The sequence below is a fragment of the Corythoichthys intestinalis genome, chromosome 14 (assembly GCF_030265065.1).
Source record: "Corythoichthys intestinalis isolate RoL2023-P3 chromosome 14, ASM3026506v1, whole genome shotgun sequence".
Lineage (NCBI taxonomy): Eukaryota > Metazoa > Chordata > Actinopteri > Syngnathiformes > Syngnathidae > Corythoichthys > Corythoichthys intestinalis.
In genome coordinates, this window is record NC_080408.1 from 268,340 (window position 1) to 294,670 (window position 26,331).

At 43.2% G+C, this 26,331-nt stretch overlaps 1 protein-coding gene across 5 annotated transcripts in view; it reads left to right on the forward strand.

The window, feature by feature from the left end:
- Positions 1–988: 988 nt before the first annotated feature.
- Positions 989–26,331, forward strand: part of LOC130929646 (polyamine-transporting ATPase 13A3-like) — a 33,142-nt gene continuing 7,799 nt past the window's right edge. The window contains exons 1-27 of one of the 5 annotated variants that reach the window (XM_057856983.1): positions 992–1,162; positions 1,456–1,519; positions 1,845–2,018; positions 2,097–2,249; positions 6,149–6,219; positions 6,296–6,379; positions 6,447–6,516; positions 6,592–6,726; positions 7,006–7,078; positions 7,276–7,407; positions 11,292–11,459; positions 11,526–11,683; positions 11,748–11,936; positions 12,183–12,244; positions 12,325–12,475; positions 17,067–17,144; positions 17,205–17,355; positions 17,422–17,545; positions 20,967–21,091; positions 21,172–21,329; positions 21,897–22,037; positions 22,119–22,198; positions 22,279–22,321; positions 23,367–23,476; positions 25,094–25,190; positions 25,783–25,855; positions 25,950–26,121. In XM_057856983.1, coding sequence (XP_057712966.1) covers positions 1,469–1,519; positions 1,845–2,018; positions 2,097–2,249; positions 6,149–6,219; positions 6,296–6,379; positions 6,447–6,516; positions 6,592–6,726; positions 7,006–7,078; positions 7,276–7,407; positions 11,292–11,459; positions 11,526–11,683; positions 11,748–11,936; positions 12,183–12,244; positions 12,325–12,475; positions 17,067–17,144; positions 17,205–17,355; positions 17,422–17,545; positions 20,967–21,091; positions 21,172–21,329; positions 21,897–22,037; positions 22,119–22,198; positions 22,279–22,321; positions 23,367–23,476; positions 25,094–25,190; positions 25,783–25,855; positions 25,950–26,121 — 3,023 coding nt within the window. In that variant the 5' untranslated portion in view covers positions 992–1,162; positions 1,456–1,468. Of the gene's footprint in view, positions 1,163–1,455; positions 1,520–1,844; positions 2,019–2,096; positions 2,250–6,148; positions 6,220–6,295; positions 6,380–6,446; positions 6,517–6,591; positions 6,727–7,005; positions 7,079–7,275; positions 7,408–11,291; positions 11,460–11,525; positions 11,684–11,747; positions 11,937–12,182; positions 12,245–12,324; positions 12,476–17,066; positions 17,145–17,204; positions 17,546–20,966; positions 21,092–21,171; positions 21,330–21,896; positions 22,038–22,118; positions 22,199–22,278; positions 22,322–23,366; positions 23,477–25,093; positions 25,191–25,782; positions 25,856–25,949; positions 26,122–26,331 lie in introns of all 5 variants that reach the window. The other 4 variants (XM_057856984.1, XM_057856981.1, XM_057856982.1 and 1 more) reach the window with 4 other exon arrangements.

A 26,331-nucleotide genomic window follows, 5' to 3' on the forward strand; every position in this document is an offset into this window, starting at 1 on the left:
ATATATTACCAAAGGTAGGTGAATCAAGGAAATTTAGACGTTCTCTGGACAAACAGTATTCTTGTTGTGAAAAAAGAAACCCCTAAATCATCCTGTATTTCAATGTAAAAGTCCAATGCTAACACAAACTTTCGCTCCTCATGGGATGGGCAAGTTCCCTTCTGCGTAACAGTTCACACAGTTTTCAGTTGTCGCCTTACCCCTCCAAATGTAAAACTGGCATTTAAATATATGTTATAATGCAACGACAAAATGAAACTACTACTTAGATACGCGATTTGATCCATTTTCCCATAAATGTCGCAATTACCGCTGTCAGTTACCTTGAAAAGCACTATAGCGCTGCTTGAGCTTGGAACTACCCACACCCTACAGGAACCACGTGACCACCTGCGGTGACATCAAAGAGTGTCGCGACTACACCCAAAATGGCGTCTGGGGGCGTGTCCGCAAATTTGGGCACGTGACTGACAAAGACCGATTGGGTCAATAGCCAAAGCGAGTGAGCCAGCTGTTTCCTCATGACTGATTGCTGATGAGCTATTGGCCGGGGTGTTCTGTCAAAATTTGCTCCCTTATAAAATGAACAGGTGTTCTGTCAAAATTTGCTCCCTTATAAAATTTTGCTCCCAAAGCTTTTGTGGCGCTGAAAATGCCCTCTTTTACATTCAGTTGGAATCTCATTGTTATCCAAAGGTGCTAACTAAACTAGATACATAATAAACATACCTCTCCAACACGAAATGGCGTAAATGAATACTTAACGACACGGCGACGTCGTTAACAGTGAGAGCGCGGGGTGCAGTTGCTGTGTGCAGCTAACATGGTAGGATGTGTCTGAGTACAACTTTTGTACATGTCTTTACATGATCAAACTTAAGTAAATATTCCTGTCTTCAAAGAAAGTTTGTAGTGTTTACTTTGGAATCGCTGCATTCGCGGCCATTTTTAACGTTACGCGCATGCGCAAAACCGCAAGGTAGCAATTTTTGACGGGTTGCAAAATTTGTCAGAACACCGGCGGGCGGTCACCGGAATAGCACGGCATTCGGTTTTTGCGGGGAGTCGGTCAGTCGCAGGAGGTGCGCGTGTTGACAAAAGCAGCAATTCTAGGATGGCCAATATTCACCAGCCTTCACGTTGAAGAAGACGCAGCATCTTGGTGAGTTCATTGGCCGAATGGATTACTCCCATTTGTTTAGCGACTCTGCTCTGTTTTTGATCATCTACTAGTGGAAGACTTGATGGCCAATGCCGCGAAAGCTTCTTAAAAAGTGCTTAGCGTGAAAATATCAAATGAACCATTGGGGGGGAAAAACATTTAAAGAATACATTTCTAAATAGTCTTTTGTGTCATTGACTCATATGTCAAGTACATTTCAGTTGTATTGTTGATCCTCTAACCACCAAATGTGGACTTTGCGCAACACCTGCTTTTCTGTTCTGTTTATGTAGTTCCTTTATCAGCATGAAGACCACAGAAGAGAAGCTAATCAATCGAGGCTCGGAGGATGAGATGGTAATGATTCATCTTTTCACTAGCGTTGCGAATTGGGCGCAACAGCCCGGATTTTGGAAGTTCTAATTAGAACCTCCGAAAGTCCAGGATACGCCAACGCAACAATTATGGATCTAGGAAGTCAAACTTCACCTATTCAAGAAAAACACTTTTTTGTTGTTGGCATTTTAAGAAATGTGTTTTTTTTTTTTTTTTTAAGAGTCAACAATTTTAAGAACAAATAAATGGATTGTTTTGTCTCCATACTGTACAACTAAGTTCGGTAAAGAAGAATCTTTACCGTTCCTATGGGTAGTTGAAATGTTTCTCTTTTCCGCGCACGCAGGAGGTGCGGGGCTACCGGCCCAGCCTGTGCAGAATGACGCCGGTGGCCGTCGGCGGCGTTTGCACGGGCGGCCTGCTCTTCTTGCTTTTCTACTGGCTGCCCGAGTGGGGGGTCAAAGCGTCGTTCCGGCGCTGCTCCTTGAAGGAGGCGCGGATACTTCTGCTCAGGACCACCGTACTTTTTCTTGCCGCTTGATATATCGGAGTCTGTTTTTTGCATGAGTGTACACGCTGCCGCGGTTTTCATTCACAGGATGAAGAACGGACGTGGATTTGTGTCAAAGTACACGTCTTGTCGGCTCCGGGGTTGACCCCATTCGATAGTGGGACTACTCCGCCCCTTAAAGAAGAGCGGCGGGGCTTGGCGGATGAAAATCAGGGCTTGATTCCCAGAGAGTCTTTCAAGGTAAAGAATAAACATGCATGGAAATGACCCGAGTGCCGTAGGTGGGATGCTTTACTCTAGCTCTCACATGTATGGGGCGGCGTTAGTAAAGCGGCACATATGCTAAAAATGACACTTTCTCACATTTAGCACCACATCAGTGTTTAAAATGTGGTGTCAAAATTTCAGACTTTTTTTGCACAGGTACATTTTTAAATATTTTCAAATAACAAGTATTACGTAAATGTTTGAATCCAGAACTAAATATTTAATGTAAATCTTTAAATCTTAAATGTAAATCTAAAGCTTACTTGTATATCTTAAATCTAAATCCTACATATACATCTTGAATCTAAATCTTCAATATATATCTGAAATGTAAATCTTAACCATTTATCCTAAATAAATTTTAAATATGAATTTCATCTAAATCGTTAATGTAAATGTTAAATCGAAACCCAGAAAGGTTGGTAGTTGGAGTTGTCCTTGGACCGAAGGGTCAGCAGTTCGATTAGGCAGGCTACGACTGCCCCCCTGTCGAAGTGCCCTTGGGCAAGGCACGGAACCCCAATTTGCCCCCAATGGGTTGGCAGCGCCTTGCGTGGCCGCAGCACCATTGGTGTGTGTGCATGAACGGGTAAAATGGGTGCTAATGTAAAGTGCTTTGGGCATGGTAACCATGTAGATAAATGCGCTATATAAGTACTGTCCATTTCCCATTTGAAACGGGTGAAACTAAATATTTATCTAATATGCAAGTTCACATGTGACCGGAAGTAACAAAAGTTGGAGCAGCTCAGACTGCGTTTGCATATTAGCGAAATATTTCGTTTCAAGATTTAGGATTGACATTTAAGATTTACATTTAATATTTCGATTTATATTTAGTATTTAGATTTAACATTCACATTAAGGATTTAAGATTTAGATTAAAGATATATATTAAAGATGTGTATATATAAGATTTAGATTTAAGATATAAATGAAATAGTACCATACCATCATCTTCCGCTTGCTCCAAGGTCAGGTCGCGGGGGCAGCAGTTTTAGCAGGGAAACCCAGACTTCCCTCTCCCCAGCCACTTCAACCAGCTCCTCCGGCAGAATCCCAAGGCATTCCCAGGCCAGCCGAGAGACCTAGTCTCTCCGGCGTGTCCTGGGTCTTCCCCGGAGCCTCCCGCTGGTGGAACATACCCAGAACACCTCTCCTGGGAGACGTCCAGGAGGCATCCTAACCAGGTGCCCGAGCCACCTCAGCTGGCTCCTCTCAAAGCTGAGGAGTAGCGGCTTGACGCAGAGTCCCTCCCGAATGACCGAGCTTCTTACCCTATCTCTTGGGGAGAGCCCGGACAACCTGCGGAGAAAACTCATTTTGGCCGCTTGTATCTGGGATCTTGTTCTTACGGTCACGACCCACAGCTCGTGACCATAGGTGATGGTAGGATCGTAGATTGACTGCTAAATCGAGAGCTTCACGTCCTTCTTCACCACTACGGACCGGTGCAGAGTCCCCATTGCTGCAGACGCTGCACCGATCCGCCTGTCGATCTCCCGACGGACCCTCCTCTCCAGTACCCCTGAATAGACTTTACCGGGGAGGCTGAGGAATGTGATCCCTCTATAATTGGAACCCCCCCCCCCTTCTTAAAAAGGGGGACCACCACCCTGATCTGCCAATCCAGAGGCACTGTCTCCGATGTCCACGCGATGTTGTAGAGGCGTGTCAGCCATGACAACCCCACAACATCCAGAGCCTTTCGGAACTCCGGGCGGATCTCATCAACCCCCGGGGCCTTGCCACCGAGGAGCTTTCCAACCACCTCAGTGACTTCAACCTCAGAGATCAGAGAGCCCAACTCGGGAGTTCTCAGACTCTGCTCCCTCAAAGGAAGGAGTGTCGGTGGAATTGAGGATGTCTTCGAAGTATTCTCCCCACCGATTCACGACGTCCCAAGTTGAGGTCAGCAGCGCCCCATCTTCACTATACACAGTGTTAATGGTGCACTGCTTTCCTCTCCTCAGATGCCGGATGGTGGACCAGAATTTCCTCGAAGCCGTCCAGAAGTTGTTTTCTATGGCCTCGCCAAACTCGTCCCATGTCCGAGTTTTTGCCTCGGCGACCGCCGAAGCTGTAGTCTGTCGGAGTCCCACGGGCCAAAAAGGCCCAGTAGGCCTCCTTCTTCAGCTTGACGGCATCCCTTACCAAGGGTGTTCACCTGCGGGTTCGGGGATTGCCGCAACGACAGGCACCAACGACGTTACGGCCCTAACTCCAATCGGCCGCACCGACAAAGGAGGTGTGGAACATTGTCCACTCGGACTCGATGTCCCCCACCTCCCCCGGGACAAGGGAGAAGTTCTGCCGGAGCTGGGTGTTGAAGCTCTTTCTGACATGGGATTCTGCCAGACGTTTCCAGCAGACCATCACAATATGTTTGGGCCTGCCAGGTCTGGCCGGCATCTTCCCTCGCCATAGGAGCCAACACACCATCAGGTGGTGATCAGTTGACAGCTCCGCCCCTCTCCCCCCGAGTGTCCAAAACATGTGGCCGCAAGTCCGATGACACCATTACAAAGTCGATCATCGAACTGCGGCCTAGGGTGTCCTGGTGCCAAGTGCGCATATGGACACCCCTATGCTTGAACATGGTGTTCGTTATGGACAAACCGTGACGAGCACAGAAGTCCAATAACAGAACACTACTCTGGTTCTGATCGGGGGGGGGCGTTCCTCCCAATCAGGCCTCTCCAGGTCTTACTGTCATTGCCCACGTGAACGTTGAAGTCCTCCAGGAGAACGAGGGAGTCTCCAGAAGGGGGTGCTGTCCAGCACACCCTCCAAGGACTCCAAAAAGGATGGGTACTCTGAACTGCTGTCCGGTGCATAGGCACAAACAACAGTCAGAAACCGCCCCCCCCACCCCCCCCCCCCCCTCTCGTCTACCAGGGTGAACCCCAACGTACAGGCGCCAAGCCGGGGGCGATAAGCATGCCCACACCTGCTCTGCACCTCTCACCGTGGGGAACTCCAGAGTGGAAGAGAGTCCAACCCCTCTCGAGATAATTGGTACCAGAACCCAAGCTGTGTGTGGAGGAGAGTCCGACTACATCTAGTCGGAACTTCTCTGCCTCACACGCCAGCTCGGGCTCCTTCCCTGCCAGAGAGGTGACATTCCATGTCACCAGAGTTGGGGGTCGGACTGCCAAGGCCCCAGCTGCCCAACTCCCTACGCACCCGACCCCTTGGGTCCATCCCGCAGGTGGTGAGCCCATGGGAAGGGGAACCCACCTTGTCTTTTCGGGCTGTGCCCGGCCGAGCCCCGTGGGGACGAGCCCGGCCACCGGACGCTTGCCTTCGAGCCCCACCTCCAGGCCTGGCTCCATAGGGGGGCCCCGGTAACCTGCGTCCGGGCGAGGGAAACCTGAGTCCATTAATTTTACTCGTCATAAGGGGTCATTTTGAGCCATGCTTAGTCTGGCCTCTGGCCCTCACCTAGAACCCGTTTGCCATGGGTGACCCTGCCAGGGGTTTAAAGCCCCAGACAACATAGCTCCTAGGATCATTGGGACACGCAAAACTTGTGCATTTTCGGGTCACTACCTGCACATTTTGAGGCATTCTGGGTACACCAGTTGATTTTTAGGGCATATCTGGCTCACTTCCTGTTGATATTTGCTCACCCCCACCCAATTGAGAATAAATGGGGATGTTTTGGTGGTACCCTTGCTGTTTAGCAAAAACGGTGCCACTTATTTGATTTTTTTTTTGGGGGGGGGGTGTAGAGATGGTTTGAATCGGATTTTAAAAAGTGATATTTGAGTTTTTGGAACAGTGATAGTCTATTCAAGTGCCTGTACGGCATGCAAAAAAAAAGTCAATATTTTTTGGTCGCTGCCACATGATCTTTGTCCTTTTTCTAGGTCCATTACTTCACCCACAAGAGAATCAAATACTACTGGAATGAAAGCACACGGAACTTTGAACGATTTAAGTAGGTCCATAAAAAAAAAAAAAAATCCTTGATCTTATTTGATGGACATTTGAATAAATGTCAGGAGCTTTTTTAGGGGCTTAGAGGACAACAAGGTAACTTGTGCAGAGATACACAGGGACCACAGCTCTGGACTTAGGAAAACCTTGCAGCGACAAAGGTAGGAAAGGCTAGATTTGAAATCCCTTTATTGGAGGGAAAAATTTGACTGAGAATGTTGTTAACAGAGCGTTATTCTTTGGCGTCAATGAGATTGATGTAAGCGTGCCGTCTTTAATCAAAATCTTTGTGAAAGAGGTGAGTTTTTCTATGTATTACGGGGAGTATTGGGAGTTCTCTTTTTTTCCTTAAACTGTGTCTTCTTCCCACGAGGTTATGAATCCCTTTTACTGCTTTCAACTCTTTGCTCTTATTCTGTGGGCCTTGGAGGACTTCTATGATTATTCTATCGTCATGGCAGTCATCTTTCTGCTCTCAATAGCTGCATCTCTGTACACTATCAGAAAGGTGAGTCCATTTCAATGAGCGAGAAGATGCGTGCCTATTTTTTTTTTTTTTGGTCTTTGATCAAAGTTCCTTCATAAAATGTGAGCTCCGTATACTCCTGTAGGACTTTTATATGGTTTCATTGTGCACTTTTTTTCTTTTTTAAATATTGTCTGAGTCAACATAAATGAAAGATAACGCCTGGAGCAACAACTGCAAGAAAAGACTTTGATGTCACCGCTCTGGGAACAAACTGTTCATTTTCTGAATTTTGAACAAGCCTTTTTAACATCTTTCTAGCAACATGTGCGGCTTCATAACATGGTGGTCCAACACAGTGTGGTGGTAGTTTCAGTTTGCAGAGGAAAAAAAGGTACCCTGTTTTCTTTTAAACATGACTCAAAATGACAAATATGCAATGCTGAAATGAACTAGTAGATGAGAGAGACCATTTCCTTCACCTTCACAAATTCTCTTCGTCGCGTGCTGTACATATAAAGTTGAATTGAAAATCGTGAAACACTGGCAGTTGCGCACGAGGATTGACTTTTAAAGAAATGTTTCTCTCAGACTTTGAAGAGGTGTTGTCGACAGAGCTGGTGCCCGGAGACGTCCTGGCCATTCCGGCCAATGGGATGGTAGTGCCGTGTGATGCGGCGCTCATCTCTGGAACCTGCATTGTGAATGAGAGCATGTTGACAGGTTGATCTTTTTCTCCTTGACTTGATTTGATTTTATTTGTGGTGCTCCACCCTTGAATTGGGGAATTCAATGCTATTATGGAGACACACTCTGGTGACTTGAAGTTCCGCTCTGAGACCCCCAATTTGGCCAAATTTCAAAATTGTCCCATATGAATGTGTGATACATCATCGGAAAGCTTAAAGTCTCAATTTTCTGGGGGATGAAAAATTTTGAACAGGAGGGCATAAAAAAAAAAAATTCAACAGCAAAACCCTACCTGGAGGTGAGCACACGAGGGAGCAGAATTAAAGATGCCACGATTTTAACAAGATATCGCGTACTTACCTCTTTTCGTTTCAAAAACTCCATGTAGCATGTATCAACGAGTGTCAAGACACGGCTGTGAATGGCCAAAGCCAAATTTTGGGGGGGATTTTATAGGTGAAACATGGTCTTATAACAAGGGTCGCGATGCAGAAGTTGCAGACATCGAGTGGTCGAGATTTTTTTTTTTCCATATATTTACCCTTTTAAATGTTTAAAAAAAAATTTTTTTTTCTTTGTTTGGATCTAATATCATCTAAAATATTTGGGAAACTGCGACGGTAACAAAAAATACAATTAAGCGATAGTTATGGGGTAGATATCTGTGACTTATTTACAGACACCATTTTTTTCCCCATTGTGATGTCATTTGTTTAAAATATGCGAGTGAATAGTTTTTTTTAGTCATTAAAAAAAAAAAACAACCTAAATATTAGACATCAATTAATGATTCTAAGCTAAAAAAGACAGACCTTTCGAATAATAAAACTCTTTTTATGGCTGGGTTGGGGGAAAAAAAAGCGGTTGCGCGACGTCTGTAAACTGGGGTTTCCACAGTAAAATGGACAAATCAAAAATAGTTCGGGGGCTTATTGCGCCATGACTCTATGGCAGCATCTAGACATATTGTTCTATATAACACAACAGTTCTTTTGGCTTAAAATAGAGTAGTTTATTTGAAAGAGGGATGCAAGAGCAGAAACTGCTTTTTCAGCCATGTATGCATTTTCCACCATATATATATATATATATATATATATGTATATATATATTTTTTCTTTTTCCAAAGACCTACATACTTGGATGTGAAATCATTGCTATCATGGCTTTACTCAGGCTGGTGCTTACCTTTGCGCAACAGGAAAAAGACAAATACAAAGTGAATCCAGTAGAACTTTTGATTGCATACCTTGTATGGGTGACAATAGTTGAATAAACCTTTGGCTCTCAAAGGCCAAAAGAGTGTTACATTTGTGAAATTAAAACATGTATAATACTAGTCCAACAGTATGAAAGTAAAATACATTCATAATGATAAACTCCTGATTCCCACAGGTTGGGTTAACCACGTTTCGGGGATGGAGGAGTCTTTTTAAATAGTACCAAATGACTGCATACTCACTTGAATGTTGCTATCATAGCTTCTTAATCAGACACCACATAACTCGTGGACAGCGCTAGACATCCGATCCATTTGAAGCAGGAGGGCTCATTTTTATCGTGTCAAAGTGAAAGATGTTGAACTCTTTCAGTGACTATGATAGCCGTCCAAAGTCTATGGCTAGTTGTGTGCATGCAGTAAAGACTTGATGGCATTGGGAAAAACGCCCCACGGTTAGGGTTTAGGTTGGGATTCTGCACCCAAGATTTCAGAACGGCCGCTTGTGCGAAAGCGACATTTTTCAGAGTACTGTATATGAATACAAAACATGTGCCGACTGAAGTTTGGAGCTCTAGCAGTGAACGGTCATATTTCGGTGGCAATGACGGTGAAAGACATCCAACCATAGGCGGAGTTTGACTTTTGTGGCGGGGGGGGGGGCATGTTGATGACCCCAAAATGCAGGCTCAGCAATAAAATTAATTTACATGATATATGCTTGGTTAGTAGCTTAGCCCGTGCTCGTCAATACAGACATTCTAGCTGTATGTGTATTTGGGGGCGGGTGTGAGTGAGCGCGTGTTTTATGTCTTACCTAGTGGAGAAGTAGACGCTGACGTTCGCGTAGATATCCAATTTACTGCTGAGCTTTTTCCAGTCACTCACACCCTTGCAAAACGCATCCAAACAGTGGTCCGTTTGAAAATGGCGGCAAGCAAAACTGGAGACTGCATCGTTTTTGACTGAATAGTCCAGGCAGGAATATTTATAATAATACGTTTTTTTGTTTCCCATCATTTTTTTTAGCGGAATTCCTAATCGGGTTGCTTAGGACGGCAGTGCTTTTGGCAAAGATCGGTGTCCATTGAATATGGTATGCCCAGTGGTGGTTCTGTTGTACAATTAGTGTCTTTAGTGGGGGAAACGGAACAGCGCTCACCATTTTGGCGGTGCTCTCCGGCGTTTCATGGTCCACATCTTCAATCCTTGGTTCTCACTCAGTAGTGGTTGTCGCTTTTGAAAGCTTAGGTTTGGGGGAAAAAAAAATCTGCATTTCCATCTTGCTTCTTCTGTACTCAGGTAGTTTTGGCTAAGTAAAGCAAATGATTGTCTCTAAGGTGCTAGTCACATGATCTGTTCAAAAAATTGTTTTGACCCATTATACAATTTTTTTTGTTTGTTTTGGATCATTTCATTCATTATTGTTGTTTTATTGCTTTTACAGCTTTTATAGACAACAATTTACCGGCAAATTCTTAATTTTAAATTCATAAACACTGTATAGCTGGGGTTCCCAAACTTTTTCCTGTGAGGGCCACATAACTTTTCCCTTCTCTGATGAGTGGCCGGGGTCAGTTTTTAACAAAAAAAAGTGTGACGATTGCAGGAGTGCCTAAATGTAAAAATGTATTGTTTTTCAGAAAGCCACAATCAAATAAGCCTTGCTGGATTCTTCGCGGAACAAAAGTAAATCAAATTAAAAAAAAATATATATATATATATATATGTATATAATATAATATAACAAGGGCTGTCAAAATGATCGCATTAACGGGCGGTAATTTAAAAAATTAATCACGTTAAAATATTTGAGGCATTTAACGCACATGCCCCGTTCAAACAGATTAAAATGACAGCACAGTGTCATGTCCATTTGTAACTTGTTTTTTGGTGTTTTGTCACCCTCTGCTGGCGCTTGGGTGCGACTGATTTGATGGATTTCAGCACCATGAGCATTGTGTAATTATTGACATCAACAATGGCAAGCTATTTATTTTTTGTTTGAAAATTTTACAAAATTTATTAAAACGAAAAAATGATGAGGGTTTTTAATATAAAAATTCTATAACTTGTACTAACATTTAAGAACTACAAGTCTTTCTATCCATGGATCGCTTTAACAGAATGTTGTTAATGCCATCTTGTTGACTTATTTTATAATAAACAAATACAGTACTTATGTACAGTATGTTTAATGTATATATCAGTCTTCTTATCTTTCCATTCCAACAACAATTTACAGAAAAATATGGCATATTTTATAGATGGTTTGAATTGCGATTAATTACGATTTTTAAGCTGTGATCAACTCGATTCAAAATTTTAATCGTTTGACAGCCCTAAATATAATATGATATTTATATATAATTTATATAATATTATATTATAACACTATTAAACAAATCATTAATAACCAAATAACCCTCTCTTGGTTCTTCACAAAAAAAGCCAGAGAATAAATAACACAAGTAAAGAGAAAAAGTTGTTGTGGAGGCGGGCCGTAGTTTGGAGACCCCTGCTGTATAGGAAAGTCGCTTGACATGTTTTGGCCACCATGCCTCCCCCTGGTGGCCCCTTAATCTCCGCGTATACGTCCAAATCGTTTGGACTGGGAGAGCCACTCTGATTGGACATCTGTTAAGGTAAATGAGACCAAAGCAGGTTTAACAAAGTCTGTCTGTGTTTGGATCTATAGGGGAGAGCGTCCCCGTCACCAAGACCAGTTTGCCAAATTCAGGCGAGGCGGCGAGCAAGAGGTACACTGCGGAAGAACACAAACAGCACAGCATCTTCTGCGGCTCACGCGTGATCCAAAGCCGTTACCGCGCCGGCGAGCCGGCCAAGGCGGTCGTCGTCCGAACGGGTGAGGAGCGAGCTGGCAGGCGACCTTGGCCGAAAAGCGCGCTTTAGCCGCTATCTCGCGTGACAGGTTTTAGTACGGCAAAGGGCCAGCTGGTGCATTCCATCCTCTACCCCAAGCCCACTGACTTCAAACTGCACCGTGACGCCACGCAGTTCCTGATGGGCATGGTGGTCGTGGCGATCGTCGGCTTCGTCTACACCGTGGTGGTCGACGTTCTCAACGAGGTCTCTCGTCCGAAATACGCTCACCGGTCCGTTTAGCGATGATTTATTGGCCCGTCCCTTCTAGGTTCCTCTACGAGGCATCATTTTCGACTCTCTGAACATCGTCACCGTGGCCGTACCCCCGATTTTACCCGTGGCCTTGGCCAGCGGTATTGCGCACGCGCAGCACCGCTTAAAGCGACTCGGCCTCTTTTGCGTCAGTCCGCAAAGGATCAACATATGTGGTCAACTCAACCTGCTCTGCTTTGACAAGGTGACAAGGCGTGGCATTTCGTGACGTTGGGACTTTTTCCAAACTGAAAAGATGTGACACTGCTGAATCCATACGAGAAAATGACATTTTTTTAAAAAACATTTTTGGGAGTTAACCAAGTCTATAACGTGGGAGGATATGAGTCCCCAGTTTTTTATGAGCATGTTAAAGCATTTTTCCCCCCTCCTCAACATACATACAATAAGCTTACTTTTGAAATTGATTGCGTCTGTGTATTTTTGTTAGACCGGAACACTTACGGAAGACTGTTTGGACCTTTGGGCTATTCAGAGAGCCCAAGGTGGCACGTAAGTCCAATTCAGATGCTTGGCTCATTTTGAGAAGGATGGGACCACATTTATATAAATTGCCTCCTCGTCTCCGGCAGCTTTTTACCTCGGGACACTGAAGTAGCGACAGAGGATCTGCTAAAGACTTCTTTTGTTGCGTGCATGTCCACCTGCCATACGCTAACCACCGTAGAGGGCCAACTCTGCGGAGACCCATTGGACCTCAAGGTGTTCACTGCCACCGGCTCGGTAAGCTGCGTGCCACAGACGCTCTGTGTAACCTTGTCCGTTTTAATATACTGTGTTTTTTGGCAATACCATAATCTGACAAGTTCCTGAGGAGTATTTTGGCTGCTTAATACCAAATGACTGCAAACTCACTAGAAATGATTGCTATCATGCTTGGTCAGACACTGCTTAACTGCCATTGACCTGGACAGAGCAAATCCATTCAGAGAATGAACCAACCTCACTCACGCTTCAAATAAATTGGAATTTGACGAGTGATAAACCGTAGACTTCATAATGTATTGATGGGGCTAGGGGGCCGATAAATAGCCAGGCCGTCAAAGCTAACCGAATAAAATCGCAAAGCATTTTTTCGTTAAAATGCTTGTGAATAAATTCTTAAATCCCTGAATTCTTTATTGATATGGAGGTAAAACAGTCTTGATTCTTGGTTAAAAGCAACAACAACAACAAAAAAGTGCAGTCAGCATTTATTTTACGTAAATATGTCAAAGCACAATGCTAGTCTGTTAGTAAATGTAGCGAGCAGCCGCCTTAATAAACAGCTTTTCCGGTGAAAATTCTTGTGAATAAATGCTTAAACGGACATAAAACTGTCAATTTTTTGTTAAAAGAGCAAAGAACTGGGCAGTTAGCATTTACTTTAAGTAAATATGTCGAATGAGCTGCTGGTCTTTAAGCCACTGTATTATCACCACAAAGAGCTTTTGATGTTAAATTCTTGTGAATAAATGCTTAAATCCCTGAATTCTTTATAGATATGATCATTAAATAGTCTTGATTCTTGGTTAAAAGCAAAAAAAAAAACAAAACGGGCAGTTAGCATTTATTTTTCGTAAATATTACGAATTATGATGCCAATGCCATAGCGGTTAAATTTTTTTTTTTTTTTTTTTTTTCACGTTCACATTCAAAATGCATGCATGGTACAAAAAATATAATTACCTTGAACCCTCAAACAAATCACTCCTGAGACAATCCTTCCTGTTTGTATACGGTACAGCTTTCGTACTTTTTCAACCTAAATCCGGCGTCGGATCGCTGCATGTGTTGAAGCGGACTGTGGGACGGCTCCCTACTTGAAGGCGTGGTGGAACGTGTCCCGTCAATATGCTGGGGCCCAACTTGGGTAGGGCGGCTGCGGTTGGAAACTAGATCTGGCAAATGTACATACAGTATTGTGCAGCATGGGCACGTTATTTCTTCGTACTTCCGCTTACCGAGTGCCAAATCGGTGCAACCCTAATTCTTATGCGTGTCATGATTTGTCAGGCAGGGGCTGGACCCCGAATGCAGATTGGGCAACAGGCTTGATAGTTTGGCAAGGAGAGCATTTTTTGATTTCGGCAGCAAGATGCAGGAATGGCAAAAAGAGGCAGCCCGGATGACTGTAAACGGCCGTGGTCGCGAGACCGTCTAGAACAGGGGTCCCCAACGGCCGGGCTGCGGACCAGTCCCGGTCCGTGGCGCGTTTGGTACCGGGCCGCGCAGAAATAATAAATTTATTAACGACTGCATTCTGGCCGCCGATTGACTTTGACCTGTGCCGCTTGACACACCGATATCTCTTTCTACTCTAGATATACAACTACAGGATAGGAGGTCGTCATAGAAATGCATTCATTGGACTGTTAGCAGTACATCTTGTTTTGTATATGGCGGAAAAGACTCAGGTGACTTTCCGCTCTGAGACCCCCAATTTGGCCAATTTTCAAAATTGTCCGATATGCATGTGTGATACATCTTTGGAAAGCTTCAAATCTCCATTTTTTTGTCTAAAAATTTTTTTAGACCGCAAAACCCTATCTAGGGGTGAGAGCACGCAAGAACGGAATTACAGACGCCATGACTTTAACGAGATATGATCGCGTACTTACCTTGTTTCGATCCAAAAACTCCATGTAGCAGGTATCCCTGAGTGTGAAGACACAGCCGTGAATGGCCGCAGCTGGATTTTTGGGGGATTTTATAGGCGAAACATGGTCTTATAACAAGGGTCGCGATGCAGAAATCGCAGACATCAATGAGTGGTCGAGGTGTTCTTTTTCACATATTTACCCTTTTAAATGTTTTAATTTTTTCCTTGTTCGGATGGATTATTTATCTAACATATTGGAGAAAATGCTATGGTAACAAAAAAATACAATTAAGCGATAGTTATGGGGTAGATATCTGACTTTTTTACAGACGTTTACTTTTTTCATTGTGACGTAATTTGTTTAAATGTTTAAAATATGCCAGTGAATAATTTTTTGAAGTCGTTTTTTTTTTTTTTAAACCAAATATTAGACATTAATTAATGATTCTAAGCTAAAAATAACACATTTTGAATAATAAATATAATTACTTGTTTTCATGGCTGGGTTGAAACCGGTTGCGTGACATTTGTAAACGAGGGTTTTCAGGGGAAAACGGACAAATTAAAAATAGTTTGGGGGCTTAATGTGCTATGAATCTGCTATGGCTGCATATAGACATATTGTTCTATCAAACACAACAGTTGTTTTGGCTTAATATAGAGCAGTTTCTTTTTTTAAAGAGTGCAAGAACAGAAACTGCTGTTTCAGTCTTGTCTGTGTTTTCCGCCATATCTATGTGCGCTTGGCCTCGATAATAACGTATGACGTAGGTCGTCGCCCATCACAATTGTTCCCGGAAATAATTAGCCCCCCACGCTAGAATAACTGATAAACAGACATCTTTGGACAGATTTTTATACGGGGGGAAAGGGAACCTGACGAGCCAGAAGATGAGCCTACAACCTCGAAGAAAATGAAGTCTACGCTACTTCTCAATCACTAAAGACCCACGAACTGCGAAGGTGGATTCGTGACCCGAATGTGAATAAAGTAGGGCTGTCAAACGATTAAAATTTTTAATCGAGTTAATTACAGCTTAAAAATGAATTAATCGCAATTCAAACCATCTATAAAATATGCCATATTTTTCTGTAAATTATATATATATATATATTCTGTAAAATAATTTGTTGGAATGGAAAGATAAGACACAAGATGGATATATACATTCAACATACGGTACATAAGGACTGTAGTGGGCATTTCACTCTACTGTCGTTTAAATCTGTCTATGCTGTCCTCACTCCGAAGCGTCTACTTTTTCCAAAGCTAGACAGCTAGTGAACGACGCCTTAATAATCAGACTTCTTCCTTTTTCATCTGATTTATTAATAAAATGGCCTCAAACCACTGTCCTCTGTAGTGAAACTACAAAAAAAAAGTACACAAGCATTGCATTAGCAGCAACGTTAGCTTAGCATGCAATACAGGTTCACTAAACATAAACAAAAAGCGTCTCATACAAAAAATATAACATTTCGCTTACTAACATAATATGTACATTCTTTACAACAACCATACTTACGGACAAATCTTGTCCAAGGATCATTTAAGCACAACATTACAACGTAGGCGTCAGCCCGAGACATCGTGCAGCCATATTGAACTGGCAAGAAAGCAATAAACCATGTCGCAAAGCGACCACAAGAGTTCGCTGTTGGACAGCACAAAAAACCTTGCTGTAAAACTTACCAAAAGGCAGAATACTGTCTGAGCGGGACATGTGCGTTAATTGCGTCAAATATTTTAACGTGATTAATTAAAAAAATTAATTACCGCGCGTTAACGCGATAATTTTGACAGCCCTAGAATAAACCGAGTGATTCGAGCATGTCTGTACAACAGGAATATCAGTTTGTAGAGATCGCAAATCACGGCGACCTTAAACGTACATTTGAGACAACGACTCTACCGAGGTTCTAGATTAAAGTTATTTCGGAATATCCTGACATCGCCAGGAGAGCGCTAAAAACTGTGCTACAATTTCCAACATCGTATCTTTGTGAAGCGGGCTTCTCTCACACTCCCATCTCGTCTAAAACGAAACAAGCTCAGGCCTCCCACTGATTCCGCGGGTGAGATCTATTTTCCCTGCACTTAACACGACTGATCTAAAAACAAATGTTATTTGCTGTCTTTTTCTGCCGCACATTGCTGGTGTTCTGACAAATTTGGCATGCGCGTAACGTTAAAAATGACCGCGAATGCAGATTCCAAAGTACACACTACAAACTTTTAAAGAAAGGAATATTAACTTGCGTTTGCCATGTTAGCTGCACACAACTGCACGCAGCTCTCTCACATAAGGACTTCACCGTGTCGTTAAGCAATAATTTACGCCATTTTCGTGTTGCACATGTATGTTTATGATGTAAATAGTTTTTTAGCGCCGTTGGATATCATTGAGAGTCCAACTGAATATAAAAGAGGGCTTTTTCACCGCCACAAAAGCTTTGGGAGCAAAATTTTAGAAGGGTGCAAAATTTGACAGAACACCGGTCTGTGGTGCAAACAAGGTTGGGGACCCCTGGTATAGAAGATCAGGCAGGATATCGGATGAAGGAAGTGTCAGGACGTGAAGCTGTGTGCTAGAACGATCAGACACCTAGTGAAGTGAGCCTGCAACTTAAATACTCCCCTAACGAGAAGCTGGAAAAGCAAATGAGTGAACCTGAGAGGGGGGGGGGCGTGACAACGTGACTTTTTTTTTGTTTTTTTTGTTCCTCGACCAGATTCTCGAGGAGCCGAAAGAAGAACACGCAGCGCTTTACAATACTCATATAGTCGCTCTGGTGCGACTTCCGCAGCAGGTATTTTCTTAGCAATATTGCATGTTTCCAAATTTCTAAAAAGGGACATTTAACTTTCAGTCCGGAGAGTTGGGCATAGTGCATCAGTTCCCCTTCTCGTCATCGCTGCAAAGAATGACCGTGCTGGTCCGACGGCAAAGACAAACAGATTTGGACATCTACCTGAAAGGCGCGCCGGAGACTGTGGCCAAACTCTGCAAAGCGCACACGGGTCGGTCCGGAGTCATCTTTGCGACTTGGCGAGCGAGCTCCCGAATGACGGTCCCTTGTATTGAAGTCCCAGAGAGTTTCGGAGAGATTCTGGAGGCCTACACCCGGCAGGGGTTGAGGGTTATCGCCCTGGCACATCGCCAACTGGAGACGGAACAACTCTCCCTTGCAGAAATCCAGAGCCTCGAGCGGTACGCATTCGTCCATACGTAGAATTTGAAACATTCCGGCCGGAGCTTGGGGACGGGGGCTCGGCCGTAAAGGGGGCCCCGGTTGGGTGAGGGGAGTGGCTTAAAATCATGTATGATAAATCTGAGCTGTAATATAGAGTTTAAGAGGGCGTACATAGCACAGCTAAGATCCAACTCTCTGTGAGCGTGGCATGCAAGGAGTTCAATACGCTTTAAACTTGGAGCTGCAACCAGAGTGTTTGTTCTCATTCATTTGAATTTCATTCACTTACCTTTTATGAATATTCATTTAGAAGTAGAAAATGGAATAATGAATGGATAAAAATGGTTAATGTTTTTAAAGACCAAAATAGTCATGAAAAAGGGTTAAAGTTCTTGCATAGCTGTCCACTCTCCCTGAAAGGGTTCAAACGTGCTCTGGTAAATGGCCTAAAACAAACAAGGGGAGTCCAAATTCCGTTAACGCAACATTCTCAGCAGCCAGAGTACATTCCATGATTCCAGGAAGATTTCATTCAATTTTTTTTTTTGCAAGCTCTGCTCTTTACATTCAAATCAAAGATTGTTTTCACCCCGAAACAGAAATTGCATTTATTGAACCCGATTTAAAAATATACAGCGGTACCTCGACATACGATCGCTTTGACGCACGATCTTTTCCAGATCCGACGTGAAATTTGACTCGCCGTTTGTTTCTACGTACGACGACATGCTCTTAATACGATGATCCATGACAGCCCCGAAGTTTCTTTGTTTTCCTGCAAGACTGAGGGATATTCTCTTGAGAGAAATCAACATGGGTTCCAACAATCTTGATGGTAAAAAGGAAAAAGGTGATGCTTACCATTGACATAAAGACTGATATGATAGAAAAATACAAGCATGGGGTGCGTATCTGTGACATAGCTCAACAACACAGCCGTAGACATTCAATCTCTGCGGTCCTCCTCCGTTCGCCAGTCTTTATAAGTTAAGGTGGCAATTATTATTGTGGTAACATCGCCGAAGAAATCGTCAGGTTTCTAATCATTTATTCCATCAACTTGTGCAACACAACACGCCTAGTGTCCCCCGCAGCAAGTTAAGAAAATGAAAGTAAAAAGGCCGTCAAGTCAGTCACGCGATGCGTTCAGGTACACCACGCAAACACATTCGCCACATTCGAACCCGATTTGTTACTTTATTACAGGTATTCCAATTTGTATTCATCACCCGATTTGTTTTGCTCTTTGTAATTGATATTTGCAATAGTAACATCAGTATTTATTAAGAATTTAGTGTAGGTTTTTTGGCTGTGGAATGAATGAATGGAATTCTTATGGGAAAGTCCTGCTCGACTTACAAACGAGGTACTGGAACGAATGAACTTCGTATGTAGAGGTACCACTGTATTTTAATGTTGTCAGCATTATTGTAGATTCTATTGATTTTTAGTGTGATGAATCCTTTTCAAATAAACAAAACCCAGTCGCTTAATTCGATATGTGATCTGCGCTACACAATGATTGCAGTACTTCTCAAATAGTGGGGGGCGCAGAGCAATGCCGGGGGTGGCATTGTGGAACGTACTTTTTTTGCCGAATAAAGTGTAATTGCACATCCACTCAGTGGATGGGAGTGGCGCTCTCAGTTTCCAAGTGTGCGCAGTATTTTTGAACCAAACAAGAGCACTGGAGATATGAAGAGCTAAGACGAGGAAATATGATGACGCGTATGCAGCTTTGACTTTTGATACAGCTGGAGACGACAAAAGACCAGTCTTTGTAACTGTGTCTAAAATTGTTTGCGGCAGACAGCAGGAAGCCAAATCAAACAAGACGTCACTTAAAGACATTAGACCCCAATCATCGAACCTCATAGATTCATTTCTAAAAAAAATTTCCAGCACGTTAATATTGCCAACAATCGTCCCGCTTTGTCGGTGTTACATTAGTAAACCAGCGAGCAATGTTAGGATCCTATACTTACCAAATTTCTCAGTGCAAAATAACCCCACACCATAGCAAAGGAGCTGATACTGCCAGCAGCAAAAAGAAAAACTGTCCCTCTGTCCACTCGCACAATTTTTTTTTTCCAATTTTTGTTTTCCGATTAAATTGTTTGGCATGGTGACCTCATGAGTCACTGTTGCTAATCAATTTGAATTTATTATAATTGATTTTTTTTTTTTTTTTTTTTAAATAAAAATGTACCTTGAGTATAATTTTAGTTTTGATGTCACCCCCCCCCCCCCCCCCCTTCAATTCAGGCAAATTGATACTCTAAGTCTTTTTCTGTTGCAAACAAAACAATAAAGTTATTATTTATCTACTTTAAGGTAAGTTGATATGTTATTATTTACTATTAAAAAGGACACAATGTTATGCAGAAGAATACTTATAATAATATTAATTTTATAAAATGAAGGAATCTGACCTTTTGGCCAGATTGCCAGAATCATGCCAGCCGAACCGCTGGACCCGCGCTGGCGCAGCTCCGACGACCCGGCCAAAAGGCCAAACCCTGCACGTCGTAACCCCTTGTACTGACTCCATTTTGAAAGCTGGGAAAAAGGCTTCGAAGCACAAGTTGACAATTTATTCAGGTCGACGGTGATCAAACGGCAAGGCGAAACGGATTCGGGCGAGGAGGCAGACTCGTTCCAAGGTCACCGTATCACAACTCAACAAAAGCTTCCCGAGAAAAATGACAACCATTAGTTAAACATCCGGTCTTTTTGCAGAAGGGTGTGCTTGGTTGTTGTTTAGGGTTATTGTTTTCTGTTGATTGGACAGGAGGATTCGGGAGTTGCTGTTGTCAGGGCAACGAGGGTTGTGGATTTTGCCACCTCAGCATCAAAGGGGCTCTTGCAGTCTTATCAGTCGTGTTATCAGTTGGATATCGGGCGTTCTCTGGTGTTCCTTGTGTTGGGACAGGATGTCCCGCCATTTCTTCTGGACTGTCCGTAAGAACTGATTGCGAGAGCTGGTGGCGCTGATGTGGGCTTGTAGATGTCTTGCCTCGTCAGCGTCAATCTTGCTCAGTCAGTTGCATGACAAACATGTTGGGCTTCTGCGATAAAAAGGTGTCATGTATCTTTTATGCCCTATATTCTGCTTGTTTTCCTTAAACTATGGTATCAGTGCTATTTATTTTGGGTGTGTTAGTCATACATACAGTAAATACGAGAAAAGATACTATTCCCTGATTGATTGACTGATTATATTAAGTGTGTTAGAGTAATGCAGTCAATCAGTAAATTCGAGAAAAGATATTATTCCCTTCAAGACATGGTACTTTTTACAGTGGCAGCAGCGAGTTAGGGGGCGAAAAGTTTACGTCTTCCTGGAGGGAGGGGTGTAACAGAAATAATTTTGAAGCGCTGAGTTAGAGGAACATTGCACACAGAAAAATGATTTTTTTTTTTTTTTGGGTTAAACAGAGAGCAGATGGAGAGCAACATGGACTTCCTAGGTTTGATCATCATGCAGAACAAAATCAAAGAGCAAACGGCAGGCGCTTTGCTCGAATTACGACAAGCCGACATTCGAACTTTGATGGTGACAGGTGAAGCCTTTTTTTCTTTGTTGCTCAAGTCTCACAAAAAGGCGCTCGTTATTTGCCGACAATTTTGCGCGCGTCTTTAGGTGACAACCTGTTGACCGCCATATCTGTGGCTCGAGACTGCGGGATGGTTCGATCCCACGAGAAAGTCATCATCGTGGACGCCGCGCCGCCTCACGAGAGCCACCCTGCTCGCGTGACTTGGCACTACTCTGGCAACTCTCTTCTCAAAAATAATCAGGTAAAAATAAGACATGGCCGGGGTACACCCTGAACCGATGGCAGGCCACACACTGGCTCAAACATCACAGCTAGGGAGAATTTGACATTTCAATCGGCCTATTTTGGGGATTGGGAAGGGAGCTGGAGAAAACCCACACAGTCACGGGAAGAACATGCGAACGACACTGGGAGCAAGAGCGTGAACCCTTGATATTAGAACATTGGTATCCAACTCCAGTCCTGGAGAGCCCCTATCCGGCTTGTTTTCCATGTGTCCCTCCTCTAGCACAATTAATCAGGAACGTTATCAGGCTACTCCTGATGAGCTGATCATTTGATTCGGTTGTGTTAGAGAGAGGTACACATGGAAAACAAGCCGGATGGGGGCTTTCCAGAACCGGAGTTGGATACCCCTGTCTTAGAACTTTGGGCCGGGCCGGGCCAGACAATTTTCTGTGATGAAGCATCCGGAACGAAGGTTTCCCGATGATCTCGACGGCAGTCGGAAACGGTCGGCACGGTCCGTTGCCGTTATCGCCCGATCTCCCCGACATGTAAAAGGAACTCTCAGTCAAAGTCATTTTAGATAGCGACCGATTTGAACTCTGTCGTCAAGATGTGCGAGATCAACTTTGACGACGCCAAACTCGATGGGAACTATCACTTGGCCGCGAGCGGCCGAGACTTCGCCGTCATCGCCGAGCACTTCCCGTCACTTCTTCAAAAGGTACCCATCGACGAATCTGGAGCCATTTGCGGCGTCCCTAGCGGTTGTCTTACGCTGTACTTTGTCCGTGTCTCGCTGCAGCTTCTCCTGAGGGGAACAGTGTTTGCCCGCATGTCTCCGAATCAGAAGACTCAGCTGGTGCAAGCCCTGCAGAGCATGGAGTCGGTCTTTTCAACAATGGGCAAAATGTGTTTTCCTGTATCGACACCTCATTTATGATGTTTTTCTATTTTTATCTTAGCTACATTGTTGGGATGTGTGGGGATGGTGCCAATGACTCTGGGGTAAGTACATCAGCTATTCAGAACCTTTGAACCCTTTCTGGGACAATTGACTTTAGGTCATTAAAAAAATGTCAATATTAGCAATGCATATATTTAATGGCAATGGTCTACAAGCAAAATGCTTCTTGAATAAAAGTAGTGAGACTTGACTAAATTTGGGATGCAGTATCTGGCCCAGATGTTACAATGCAAGCAATTTAGGCCAAATGCATTCATGTAGACACATTTCATAAGTGCTGAGCTATATGTCCATCTCTTGTCAAATTACACTTGTACTGACTAATCCCTGTATCTAGTCAAGTACTGGATGATAGTCAGGAGTTTGTGTTGATGACGTGCGCCCAGTGTATTTGGAGACGCGAAGCAAACACCAGCGAGTCCATTATCTCGGTTCCAATTGTTTATTTTGCTGGCGTCTTGTAACTTAAAAGCATTTCTTCCAAATAAAAGTAGCAAAGCAAAAGACTCAAATATTCACAACCAACCAAACAAAATGAGTACTTTCCTTTCCCGCACGCTACACAAAGCCACAGTCAAAAACTGTTTGCCCTCCTAACTATCAACACCTGTGTGATGATTAGCTGTCATTTTAAGCCTACTGGAGCTGACCCCAGGTCAGTGGAAAGACACGATTGACAGCCTCTAGTGGCAAGGAGTAACATTACAATTAAAACAAATCGGGAATATGGCACTTACAACACAAATGTATCTATCTATGTAATAACTTTGGCCAACCAGAACTAGAATTTTATTTTACCGTCCAAGTCACCACAGCAAGAACCTTTTTGCCATTTTTCTTTTTTTAAATTCTGTAATCCTCCGGTGTTGCCAAAGAATGCATTTTCCATATGATAGTTATGAATAATAATGGAACACTTTGGTTATGGCCCCAATGAACTCTCTACCCTTTTTTTTTTTACATAGTATTTAACGCGCTGTATGCCTATGGAAGAGTTAACAAATGTTGGTTCATTGCAACCTGCCAGTCAAAATGGATTGGTCGTCTCAGGCGGTGAAATTTATCCTGCACTATTTTCTCTTTCAGGCTTTGAAGAAAGCTCACTGTGGGATCTCTCTGTCTGAGCTGGAAGCCTCGGTGGCTTCTCCCTTTACTTCCTCCATCCCGAACATCTCCTGCATTCCTAACCTCATTAGGTACCGGAGTGGAAATCAGTCCTTTTGTCTTCCACTTACAGTGGTATGAAAAAGTATCTGAACCTTTGAGAATTTCTGCATAAAATCACCATCAAATGTGATCTGATCTTTGTCAAAATCACACAGATGAAAAGACATTCTGCTTTAACTAAAACCACCCAAACATTTATAGGTTTTCATATTTTAATGAGGATAGTATGCAAACGATGACAGAAGGAGGAAAAATAAGTGAACTATCATATTTAATATTTTGTGCCCCCCCTTTGGCAGCAATAACTTCAACCAGACGCTTCCTGTAGCTGCAGAATAGTCTGGCACATCAATTGGCCCATTCTTCTCTACAAACTGATGTAGTTCAGTCAGATTTCTGGGATGTCTGGCATGAATCGCTGTCTTGAGGTCATGCCACAGCATCTCAATGGGGTTGAAGTCTGGACTCGGACTTGGCCAGAATGTGTATTTTGTTCTGCTGAAACCATTCTGAAGTCTGTGTTTTGGATCATTGTCTTGTTGCAGCATCCATCCTATTTTTTAGCTTCAACTGTCTGACAGACGGCCTCAGGTTTTCCTGCAAAACATCCTGATAAACCTTTGAGTTAATGTTCCATTAATGATTGCGAGTTGTCCAGGCCCAGAGGCAGCAAACGGCCCCAAATCATGATGCTCCCTCCACCATCCTTCACGGTGGGGATGAGGTGTAGATGTTGGTGAGCTGTTCCACTTTCCTCCACACATGACTTTGTGTGTTACTCCCAAACAATTTAAGTTTGGTTTCATCAGTCCACAAAATATTTTGCCAAAACTTCTGTGGGGTGTCCGAGTGCCTTTTTGCAAACATTCAACGATATATATATGTTATATATACGTATATATTGGCCATATATCATCCTATTAACAATTATATGGTGTGTGCGAGAACGGTACCTATTCCCTTCAACGGCCACTCCTTGGGAGAGAAGCAACGGTACCAAGCTCTCTCCATTTGTAGACAACTTCTCTGACTGTCGATTGATAAAGATCCAGACTATTTTAGAGATGGTTTTGTATCCATTTGTATTGGCTTTATACAAATCAACAATCCTTGTTCTTAGGTCTTCAGACAGCTCTTTTGACCGAGCCATGATGCACATCAGACAATGCTTCTCAAGGCAATTCTTACCAGGTGTGTGTTTTATAGTGGGCAGGGCAGCTTTAAACCACTCATCAGTGATTGAGCACGCACTTGACTTCAATTGTTTGGTAAAAGTTGCTTTCAATTACTCTTTAAGTCTCCTTAGGCAAGGGGTTATTTACTCATTTTCCCCCTTCTGTCATTGTTTGCATGCTATCCTTAATAAAATATGAAAAGCTAAAAATGTTTGGGTGGTTTTGGTGAAAGCAGACACTGTATTTTCATCTGTGTGATTTTGACAAAGATCAGATCTCATTTGATGCTCATTTTATGCAGAAATGTGAGAAATTCCAAAAGGTTCAGATAATATACATCACCAAGCGTGTAGATACACAAAATACCAAAGAACTATTTTTACCCAAGAATATATTGTATGTTAGAAAAGCCAGTAGAGCATGTGAATTGATTATAGCTTTTTATTTTTTTTCTCTCCCTGTCGTCCGCAGAGAGGGCCGCGCTGCTCTTGTCACATCTTTCTGCGTCTTTAAATACTTGGCCCTCTTCAGCACAGTCTTTTTCTGCGGCATGACTCTGCTCTACTGGGTACGTCACGTTATTGAAAAGGACTTTTTCAACCCGTACCATTTTGTCGGCTGTGCTGTGCGGTATCTACCGAGAATGTAGTTTTTTGGAAAGAAGGAGGGAAGAAAAAAAAAGGCTTCACACTGTAATGTAAAGTAATTGCTATTATGGCTTGGTCGGAACACTTTCGGTGCCATTGACGTCCAATTGATTTGAAGTGGGAGGGTTGGTTCATTTGTTGCCAGCCTCCTGCTTCAAATGGATTGGATGTCTACAAGCAATCAACTTATTGCTTCCATCTTGGCTAGAGGAAGATGATATTTTATTTTTCAACCGATGTCCGATCCGTTTGAAGTAGGAGGTTGGGCGAACGTCCCGCTTCAAGTAGGTTGGATGTCTGCATACTAGTGATGAAATTTGCAGCAGAAGGACCACGTCTCAGAAAGGCGAAGAGCGCTTACGCCGACGTGCGTCATCTCGGCTAGGGCGGGCGGTTGGAAACCTGAGTACCTACTGCTCGGCATTTCTTTGTATTCCCGTCATTTTTGTATTTCCAATAGAATCGGGACATACAACAAGGCAAATTGTCTCATGTCAAACCTGTCCCCTTCAGGTTCTCACTAATTTTGGAATCTACCAGATGGCCTTTATTGATACCGGCATCTCTTTCTTTGTTGTCTTTTCAAGTGAGTGACGCCGCCGCCGCCGCTCGGTTAGCATTTGACACAGATTCAGGACAATATTGCCATTTTTCAACGGCGGCTTTGTGTCTGCGTCCAGTGTGTCTAAGCCCCGCTTGCGAGAAGCTGGTACGGCAAACCCCGGCGACCAGCCTGATCTCCTGCTCTGTGCTTTTCTCCGTCGTATCGCAGTTCCTCAACTGCCTCCTCTTCCTGCTTGTGCCTTTTTTATTAGTTCAACAACAGAGTTGGTACGAGCCGCCCGTGCCCATGTGAGTACGCTGCAAATGTATCCAATTTTTTCCTTGTTTTCTTCATCTCGTTTTGGTTCTTATTAAGCCCGATCATCTAAAATTTCACGAAAATCAAAATGTTTTGAACATCTATTCTTGAATTAAGAACATTTCAAAGCTTTTTTTTTTAGGATGAAATGGGCTAATGTATTGTTTAAAATAAGTCTGTTAAGAACAAGGACGTAGGTT